Here is a 10,495-nt window from a genome sequence, read left to right as displayed (position 1 = left end):
AGAAAATAAATCCAGAAGGCAAGGAACACACGTTGCAGCAACTTTAAGAGAACATCAGATTTTAGCAAAAATGTGCATAGTTATATCAAAATAGATAAAAACACCACAACCAAACAAGGAGAAAGACCACCCACACAGTTCCGATGATGCAGAATTAGCATATCTGGGCCCTGATTGTGCATGGTTATGCATTAACAGCTCCATGTTTGACACGCTCTCTCTCAGTAGCCGTGCGCTCCGGCTGGGAAACACACTGAAGTGGCCAACTCGGGGATTAACAGCAGCACGGGATGCTGGGCATTACAAGGACCACGATACCTGTAGAGCACTTCTAACACAGCCTTGCTTGGTAACGACTGTTGCACAGCTTTTTTATGTAGTTTTTTGCTCCTCTTCTCTGTTTCCCAGAATAAAAGGACTTGTGATTGGGAGAGCAAGAGCTTCTGCTCAGCTAAAGACTTGCAAAAGCTGTCCGAGTCTCTTTCTATGAGGTATGTTTTTGAGAATCTCTCTCCATTCTCAGTGGGTCATGTCACTGGCACTGCTTTTTTATGTGCGAAGTAAAGGCTTATCTCTCTTTGTGCCCTCCTTCAGCCCCTGTCATCATTGTGGCATGCAGCTTAAAAACCCTCTGTCAGCCACTGAAGAGCTCATTCTGGCTTTCAGCTGTGGATGCAGCAAGGACATGCTGGCCTGAATGAAGAGATGAGGCAAACAGATTGGGGCATTTGAATTAGTCTATTGGGGACACTGGTGAGTGCGCCCACTCCACCAAGAGGGAATCCTGGCGATATGGAAATATTAATCCATGGGGAGGAAGAGTTGTGTGGATTTTGATAAGAAGACCTCTATAACACTGTTCTAAGGTGTGAGTTTTTGACAGGGAGGAGATCCAGTTGGGGACACCGAGCATTGCCTGGAGAGTAACCCTTAGAAGCTGATTCACTGATCACTGCCAGCCACCACCATGACTGACTCTCACCTGTCTGGCTCTGTGGGCAGCTTCAGCAGTAGCTCTCCTACTGCCACTGACTGGAACATCACAGGCAGCGGCCCATGGTTGTTGGCCTTCATGCTGACAGCCATCATCATCATGACAGTCTGTGGCAACATCCTGCTTATTGCATTGGTGTTTGCCCATCGCTCTTTGCGCTGCACATCCAATTGCTTCCTGGTGTCTTTGTTCTTCTCCGACCTGATGGTGGCGTTGGTGGTCATGCCCCCGGCCATGCTCAACGTGCTGTGTGGCTCCTGGGTGTTAAGGCCGGCTTTTTGCCCAGTTTGGCTTTGCTTTGATGTCATGTGCTGTAGCGCGTCCATCCTCAACCTCTGCGTGATCAGTCTGGACCGTTATATCTTCATTATTTCACCGCTGCGCTACAAGCAGAGGATGACCCCCCTGCGGGCTCTACTTCTGGTTGGAGCTGCTTGGGGTCTGGCAGCACTGGCCTCCTTCCTGCCTATTGAGATGAACTGGCACAGTTTAGGCCATTGGAATGAATACTTGCCAATTCCTCAAGTCAACCTTGGTAACATCAGTTCCTTCTATGAAAAACTGTACCCAGAGTCCTACTTTCAGCTGTCACCATCGGGAAATGTGTCCTTTCAGTGCCGCCTGCAGGTGACACTGCCCTTTGCCCTGGTGGCATCAGTGCTTACCTTCTTTTTGCCCTCCAGCGCCATTTGCTTCACATATTGCCGGATCCTTCTGGCTGCACGGAGGCAAGCAATGAGAGTTGCAGCACTGAGCCACCCTCCACACCCTCATCCATCCCTTGGAGAACCTTCCCGACCTCCTTCGCCCAGAGTTGTAGCCAGGTCGGCTCAGCAGGATGGACATAAATGCAGTCATCAAGGACCCCCCATGTCTCAAAATGTACTGGTAAGGAAAAATTAAATCAGTTTAACAAGTGAAGGTGTAAACAGCTGAGTGAAGTTTTTATATAGGATACACTGGATATTTTCTTTCCTGCTTGTTGAAATTGAGTAGAACTGCTTAATAGGTACCCTGACCTACTCTGGTAGGAGTAGGAGTTGATTGTGTTAGTGCAAAAGCTCCCTAACTGAAGTCCTTGGCATTTATAAGGCAAATAAATCATCATAAGCAATACCAAGAAGTTGCTTGGTTGCACTGCAACCTTGAACATTTAAAAATAACTCATTGAATCATTCTCTTGCTTTTATAATAGGTAGAGGGAAAATGTTTATGGTTTTATTAACAGAGACTATTTTAAAGAAACTATTACTATTGTGTTGCTTTTTAAGGTCGTTATTAAAGTGTCATAGATAGATCCAGTATATGTGTAACAGTGGTTTGTCCAGTGATTGGTTAGAGGTAGTAAAGAAATTATTTTCTGTATTACCTCATCATGTTGCTGGAAAGAAAAAGAGTACAATGTAGAATCCTCTGTCCCAATCATTTCAATTCTCAATATAAACAGTTAAATAATAATTCATGCTTTACTTTAAGTACCTTTCAAAAATACATTTTAATGTTAGATTTTCCCCTCCCTCCACTGCCACCTTAACGTGGTGGAGGGGTTTGAGTGTCCCAAAGATCCTAGGAGCTATGTTGTCAGGGGCTTTATGCCTAGACCCTAGGCCACAGTTGATGATCGACTTTGTTGTCGTGTCATCTGATCTGCGTCTGCATATCTTGGACACTCGGGTGAAGAGGGCAGAGGTCCACTGACCACTACTTGGTAGTGAACTGGGAACGCCTGGCGGAGTCTCCAATGAGGTGGAGCTTCAACTCCCACCTCCGGGAGAGCTTCAAAAACGTTCCGGGGGGAGATGGAGGACATTGAGTCCGAGTGGGCCATGTTCCGCGCTTCCATTGCCAAGGCGGCTTACCAGAGCTGTGGTTGCAAGGTTGTTGGTGCCTGTCGCGGCGGCAATCCTCGAACCTGCTGGTGGACACCAGCGGTGAGGGATGCAGGCAGGCTGAAGAAGGAGTCCTTTCGGATCTTTTTGGCCTGTGGGACTCCGGAACCAGCTGATGGGTACTGGCAGTCCAAGCGGCATGAAGCTTGGGTGGTTGCTGAAGCAAAAACTCAGGCCTGGGAGGAGTTTGGAGAGGCCATGAAGAATGACTTCCGTCTCGAGGGGGAAGAGGTATACCACCAACATGGTTTACAGTGGGGAGGGTGTGCTGTTGACCTCAACTTGGGACGTTGTGGGTCGGTGGGCAGACTACTTTGAAGACCTCCTCAATCCCACCGGCATGTCTTCCACTGAGGGAGCGGAGCCTTGGAATCTTGGGTCGGGCTCTCCAATCTCTGGTGCTGAAATCACCAAGGTGATTAAAAAGCTCCTCGGTGGTAAGGACCCGGGGATGGATGAGATTTGCCTGGAGTTCCTTAAGGCTCTGGATGTTGTAGGGTTGTGTTGGCTAATGCGACTTTGCAGCATCACGTGGACATCGGGGGCAGGTCCACTGGATTGGCAGACTGTGGGATGGTTCCCCTATTCAAAAAGGGGGGCCGTAGAGTGTGTTCCAACTATAGGGGAGTCACATTCTTAAGCCTTCCATGTTAAGGTCTATTTGGGGGTTCTGGAGAGGAGGGTCCGTCGGATAGTCAAACCTCAGATTCAGGAAGAGCAGTGTCGTTTTCATCCTGCCATGGAACATTGGCCCAGCTCTACACCCTCAGCAGGGTCCTGGAGGGTGCATGGAAGTTTGCCCAACCAGTCTACATGTACTTTGTGGACTTGGAGAAGGCGTTCGACCGTGTCCCTTGGGGAATCTTGTGGGGGGTACTCCGGGAGTATGAGGTACCAGGCTCTTTGATACGGGCTGTTAGGTCACTGTATGACCGGTGTCAGAGCTTGGTCTGCATTGCTGGCAGTAAGTCGGAGTCGTTTCTGGTGAGGGTTGGACTCTGCCAAGGTTGCCCTTTGTCACCGATTCTGTTCATAACTTTTATGGATAGAATTTCTAGGCACAGCCAATGTGTTGAGGGGATCCATTTTGGTGGCCTTTGGATCGCGTCTCTGCTTTCTTTGGATGATGCGGTCCTATTGGCTTAATCTGCTCATAATCTACAGCTCTCACTGGAGCAGTTCACAGCCGAGTGTGAAGCAGCCAGGATGAGAATCAGTCCCTCCAAGTCCGAGGCCATGGTCTTGAGCCGGAAAAGGGTACAATGCCTCCTCTGGGTTAGGGGGGAGGTCCTGCCTCAAGTGGAGGAGTTCAAGTATCTCAGGGTCTTTTTCACCAATTAGGGAAAAATAGAGCGAAAAATAGACCCACGACACGCTGGAGGGACTATGTTTCTCAACTGGCCTGGGAACGCTGTGGGATTCCCCTGGACGAGCTGGCCCAAGTGGCTGGGGAGAGGGAAGTCTGGGTCTCTCTGCTTAGGCTGCTGCCCCCGCGACCCGACCCCGAATAAGTGGAAGACAATCAATGAATGAATGGATGGATGGATGGATGGATGGATGGATGGATGGATGGATGGATGGATGGACGGACGGACGGATGGACGGACGGATGTTAGATTTTAAATGAACCCAATTTAAGCAGCTTAAAAATCCCTACTCACTGTTTCATCATGTCAGTAATGTGTCGGAGCAGATATGCTACTGTATGAAGGACCAACATTTAATCCAACTAAAACCTCACAATCTTTTATGACTCCAGATATCATGTATGTCACCATAAACAAAAGTGTATTTTCTTTAAATGTTAGAGGAGATCTGAATTTTAGGAAATAAGCTGCAGAAAGAAACTCCCGACAATGAAAACTGAGTAGACACGCTAACACACTTAGGTTTACATAAAGACAGAGCTGCAGTGTACAACTCTGCCTCTATGTAAGTTGTGTCTGAATTCCTGTTAAAATATAGCCAGTGGGTTTCTCTTACACAAATGTTTTTCTTCTACTTTAGAAATTCAAGAAGCTTTAAAATAATCCAAAATACTGTATAATTTAAATGTTGATTGTTGTTGAATATGAACCTGACTTTTATCACTCAAATTATTAAATTTAAATTTAAATGGTGAACAGACTAAAAGTACACAGTGCTTTTCAAAAAATACTGATCACTCAGTCACATTCACAACTGTTAATCCGGTTTATTCATACAGCGTTACTACTCTGCTTGTTTCACTTGGGCTGTTTAATGTCAAGCATCTTTTGCAGCTTCTAATTGGTTGATCAGTCCATAGTGATGTCTCCTCCCCCAGCCTATTAGCTGCAAAGTACGGAGACTCAGACCGAGCTTCAGAATCTATCAAGAAGCCTTGCCAGAAAGGATTGGATAACCATATTTGTTTTCATAATTTTTTTTTAAGAATCATACGTTATGCAACGTCTGTCTGGTTTTGTATAAAACTATGTAGGTTTCCAGTTTGTCCTCCAAACACCAGGGATGTGTGCTTTTTAGCACCACTAAGTAACTTTCTTTAAGTTCTCTATCCTTTTGCATCCAAAGTGGAGAACCTCAAGACATCCAGAAGGCCAGTGCCAGAAGAGACCAGTGCTGCCTGTCTGTCTCAGAGAGACCTGTGGCAGAGCATTGTTTCAGCAGAGAAACTGACTTTACCTCTAACCACAATCGCAGAAAAGCAATTTGGTTTTGAGAAAGAAAACATCCACATCTGACCCAGAAAGGCACACTTTTCAGTTTTAATGGTGGTGGTCCAGGTGCTGAAAGCTGACAGATCAACACTCCTTATGAAAATTTGTCATCTCCCTTTTCTTTTCTGTTTCAGATTAACTGTTTTAGAGCTCACATCTAGTCAGGGAAACCATTTTATTCAGACCTGAGTGATCGATAAACACTTGATAAATGTTAGATTGTCAATCAGTTTTTCATCACTTGTATGTTTTGTTTATTTAATTACATATAACTGAATGGGTCTTAAGCACTGTTGCCTTGCAGCAAGAAGGTCCTGGGTTCAATTCCTGGCCGGGGGTCTTTGTGCATGGAGCTTGCATGTTCTCACCAGGTACTCCGGCTTCCTCCCACAGTCCAAAGACATGCCTGTTAGGTTAACAGCTTTCTCTAAATTGCCCTTAGGTGTATGAATGAGTGTGTGCATGGTTGTTTGTGTGTTGCCCTGTGATGGACTGGTGACCTGTCCAGGGTGTACCCTGCCTCTCGCCCGTAGACTGCTGGAGATAGGCACCAGCTTCCCCGCGACCCACTATGGAATGGGCGGTAGAAAATGACTGACTGACTGAATGGATTTTTGTGTGAATAATAAGTTTAATGATTTCACAAAATGTTAGTTGTTATGGATTTTCATTCGGATCTTTAGTTCAAGTGTTCATTTTATTTTATACAAATCTCTCCATACTTCTATGAATGTGATAAGGATGACTAGAATCAGTCTTCTTAAAAGATCATGACTTAAAACACCCGATAAATCCAATTAAAAAATATATGTCAGTCTTAGTTATGTATTGTAGCACTGATGTTGGTAATAAGAGCTAGCTAATTTTCATTAGCTTACTAACACATTCGTCTTTAGCATGCTACCCTTCTAAACTAACTCTTATTAGGGAAAGACAATTATATTTTACAAAATAAATAAATAATACATTATTTGCTTTAGTTATTTAAAGTCTAACAACAAGCCAGCTTCAACCATTTTCAAATTTTTAAAACCAAAGGGAAAATGTGTCACATTAACATAATGAAGCCATAGGTTTGTAAAGAATAGAATAAGACAGCAGTTATAGTAGATCTAGATTGTATTTTTACCTCTTTAACTACATTTTTCTATTAATCTCGACTGTCCACAGCTGTCTGTGACCAGTGAGCGACGTCTTGCTCACAAGCAGGGTCGGAGGGCACTGAAGGCCAGTCTCACACTGGGTGTCCTTCTGGGACTTTTCTTCAGTGCTTGGTTACCCTTTTTCATCACCAACATGGCTCAGGTCAGTACGAGCACCTGACAGTAGGCTAACACGGTACTGCAGCCAGTGAACCCTTTAAAGCGTTAATCCTCTCCCACGCACACGCAGTGCTTTAAGTCTTCACTACAAACATTTGCAACACTTCTTTCTGCACTTCAAAATCTTGTCCTTTGGAATGACTCTTGTTCTTTATATGATTCAGGGATTTTTGTCACCAATTAATTTTGTGTTGCAAGCATGAAAAGAATGAAAGATAAATGCACTAGATGGAAAGAGTGAAAGAAAAACACTTGGATACTGATCTATTTTTGTGTTGGCCAGCCTTGGCGTCACAGCCTTGCCAAGCCAACAAGGAAATAGATTGGCATTTCTGCTCTGTATGTCTGACTCATTTCAAAGCCTATCAAGCAACCCACTAAGGTACTATTTACAAATTTCATATTATTGAAACACTTCACTTTGATTAGATTGAACTGCATATACACTCAACAAGGAAGCGCCATGTAGTGTTCTTTAGGACTAAATAAATGTCAATACGAAGCTTAAACTAAATTAGTAATGACACTTGTTCTGTTTTCCAAGCTTTCGATGATCCAGTCATTTTGATTTACCATCTGTACCCTCTTGCCTTTCCCTCTGTATAATATAGAGCACAGATACTTGTCTGTGTCTGTGCTCTTCTTTCTTTTCACACTCAATGTGGTGTGTGAAACGCCCCTCCCCCCCTTCTGTCTCATTCCCACCGCCTCCTTGTCTCATCTTGATAGTATTGGAAGCTCTCCTTTAACAGCTGTCTCCTTCTTTGCTGTTTCTGTCTGAACCTAGTCAGTCGAAATGAATGTTCCAAGCAATCAGATGTCAAATGATGTGTAGCTGATAGCTAATAACCAGTGAGCCTATTTGAGTGAGAAACAGTTTTTTGACAAATCTGATTCACAAACTTGAATAGGGCCGACTTCGGTTGGAAAACTTATGTATTGTAACAAAACATATTGTGGAACCTCTCACAGCTTACATTTATTGGCCACAAGCCAGATAAGATTAATAGAAATTCAGAAAACATTTAAGTTTGACCAAAGAAAAGATGAGAAAATGTAATTCTTATAAAGGAGATTCATTCATACAGCAGGCACATAATACTGTCAAGATACTCAAAGAAACGCATGGAAATCTGTACACAATAAACAAGGTCCAAATGGCTGGGACATTATGCTTCATTATGCTTTAGAGGCCACTTTATCAACAATACTTTGTTGGAGAAATCTTTCAGGTGCACAACACTATAATGGTTTTAGTCTTTTTTGTCAAACAGGAGTTCTCTGTTCATCTATTTTTTTAAGATTTTTGTTCCACTAGTTGCCTTTATAATCAGACCAGAAATGGGCAGAGAGAAGGGGGGAAGACAAACAGTAAAGGTCCCAAGGTCGGGAATCAAATCGTGAATAGCTGTGTCGAGGACTACCACCATGCGCCACCCTGTACTCATCTATTGTTGTCATAATCCCCTATTTGATGAGGAGTGCCTCAGGGCGCTATCTTATACCCAATTTTGTTTTCATAATATTTGTTACCATTCAGACCACTGGGATCAGCAGTATTGCTCCATTGCTAAGCTTACAATTTATACATTTATTTGGCCATTTCAGCTGACAACTGTTTTAGATCAATTACTTTAATTTTCTTAAAGAGATGTCATGCATGAATAACAATTTTCTCAATTTAAATAAAAATAAAACAAAAGATAATTGGAAATTCAACAGTTTTGGTTGGTTGAAACAGTGCCACTTCCCCTTTAGCTTACTTCTGTGATCCAACAGATAATGTTTGCTAAAGATTTTATGCATGGAACTCAAACGAGTTGACAGTTTTTTGTTAAAATGGTCTCCTTTAACCTAACCAGGTCTTTCACAATTTAGCGGCTCACCTTTTTATTTGACCAAAGCTAACTGCAAAGACCAGGTTACACTGGTTTGACCTTCCTCCCATTGGGTTCCAGTCTATTTAAGATTTCACTTTATAATGTTACATTTTTTTATTGTTAAATTGGCGAGTTTTGCTAAAATGACTCGTCAGTATTTAACAGATCTTTTTTAACAGTCTCCTATTTCAAGTGAGTGTTTCCCAGGACCATAATCAACTTTAAAAACGCATCATTTTAAATATGTTCTCTGCCCTGGTTGACTCTGATACTGTGGCTGGCTTTATATTCGTTTGATCGCTAACATGGTATTTTTACCTATTTACCAGGTTTTTTCACAGTAGTTTGGTTTTTCTTTTAAATGTGCTCTGTAAATAATGCACATGATGTAATGTGATAAGTGTACAGTCAAAACCTTTCTAAGCATTTTGCAGGTACCAAATTAAATAAGTGTTCTCTTTCTTTGTGGTATTTTCATTTAAATGTGATGCTCTCATTCCAAATTTACACAATGTGTAGTTGTTAAAAACAAATCAAAATAATTAAATTATCTAAGTTGCCATAAGTGAAAAATAAACAATTTAAAACTAAAGAATAGCCAGTGTGGCTGTAGCAGAGAGCTAACCATGCTAATAGCCTTGAGTTCTCTGGAGCATGAATAGGGTTTAGAGAGTTGTTTAAACTCTTTTAATCCTGTTTATATTAATTTGTATTTATGACAACATATCCAAAGATGATATACAAATATGTGCAGCATAAATGTATCCCTGAAACATAAAAGATATGAAAAATAAGGATCAGTTGTTTAGTTAGTAAAAGGTTTTAGCAAATGTGGGGGGATAAAAGATAATACTGTGTTGCAAATGCTCATTTTCATGATATTCAGCTTTTACAAATATCAACAAAAGCTGTGAAAACTATGAATATCTGCACTCTGTACAGTTAGGTTTGTGATTTGGAATTACTGTCTTGGTACAGGCAGTGTTTTCGAAACTTTGTTTTCCAGAAAGGCATTTACTGTACTTGTTATGTTTGCTGTTGCTAACAAAACTAAAACAGCTTGTATCTTAAAAATATTAAACTATAGAACTACGCTGTATGTTCCACCAAATGACGGACTTTTTGTTCACCATTAAGCCACCCATTAGGGTTTGTTTTACTTTTCATTTTTGTATCAACCATTGTTTGTATTTATTTTTAATGTGTCCAACATATTTTGTAAAGAACATTAATTAAACTTCAAACCTGTAGTTAGATTGGTATTCCTTGATGCCAACAAGTCCTTTGTCTTCATCTAGGCAGTGTGTGAGTGTGTCCCACTTGCTCTTTTTGATGCCATCACCTGGCTGGGTTACTGTAACAGCACGATAAACCCCATCATCTATCCCCTGTTCATGAGGGACTTCAAGCGAGCTCTGGCAAAGCTTCTGCCCTGCTGTTCCTCACGGTCACCTAGGAGACCCTCACCAGCTCTCTCCATCTCTCTGCGCAACTCAGGGGAGCCAAACATTGCCAGCAACCCTACCTCGCCTCTGGCCTCTGACCCCACCCACCCACCTGCCACTGCCACGGATGCTGTGAACTTGCTGGATGCTGAACACGCTGGGATTGAGCTGCCTCTGCTTCTTCCCAATCAGGTTGACAGTCTAGACTGAATGACTATAAGAAGCACAACCTGTTAATGACTAGTGGATTACAGAGGAAGAATGGT

At 42.6% G+C, this 10,495-nt stretch overlaps 1 protein-coding gene across 1 annotated transcript; it reads left to right on the top strand.

The window, feature by feature from the left end:
* Positions 1-325: 325 nt before the first annotated feature.
* htr6 (5-hydroxytryptamine (serotonin) receptor 6) lies at positions 326-10,492 on the top strand. The gene is made up of 3 exons (XM_047377078.1): positions 326-1,882; positions 6,753-6,887; positions 10,083-10,492. Exons 1-3 carry the CDS (start codon positions 968-970, stop codon positions 10,437-10,439), a joined length of 1,407 nt encoding a protein of 468 aa, XP_047233034.1. The 5' UTR covers positions 326-967; the 3' UTR covers positions 10,440-10,492.
* The last annotated feature ends 3 nt before the right edge of the window (positions 10,493-10,495 follow it).

The sequence above is a fragment of the Girardinichthys multiradiatus genome, chromosome 1, assembly GCF_021462225.1.
Source record: "Girardinichthys multiradiatus isolate DD_20200921_A chromosome 1, DD_fGirMul_XY1, whole genome shotgun sequence".
Lineage (NCBI taxonomy): Eukaryota > Metazoa > Chordata > Actinopteri > Cyprinodontiformes > Goodeidae > Girardinichthys > Girardinichthys multiradiatus.
The sequence above is the reverse complement of the archived record's forward strand: the minus strand, read 5'-3'. Positions and strand labels throughout refer to the sequence as shown.

What these genes read in the sequence shown, in the direction of transcription:
- htr6 (XM_047377078.1), top strand. Translation starts at nt 968, where the DNA reads ATGACTGACTCTCACCTGTCTGGCTCTGTGGGCAGCTTCAGCAGTAGC. An exon ending in CCATGTCTCAAAATGTACTG is followed by an intron (nt 1,883 to 6,752) that starts GTAAGGAAAAAT and finishes GACTGTCCACAG; the next exon opens with CTGTCTGTGACCAGTGAGCG. An exon ending in TCATCACCAACATGGCTCAG is followed by an intron (nt 6,888 to 10,082) that starts GTCAGTACGAGC and finishes GTCTTCATCTAG; the next exon opens with GCAGTGTGTGAGTGTGTCCC.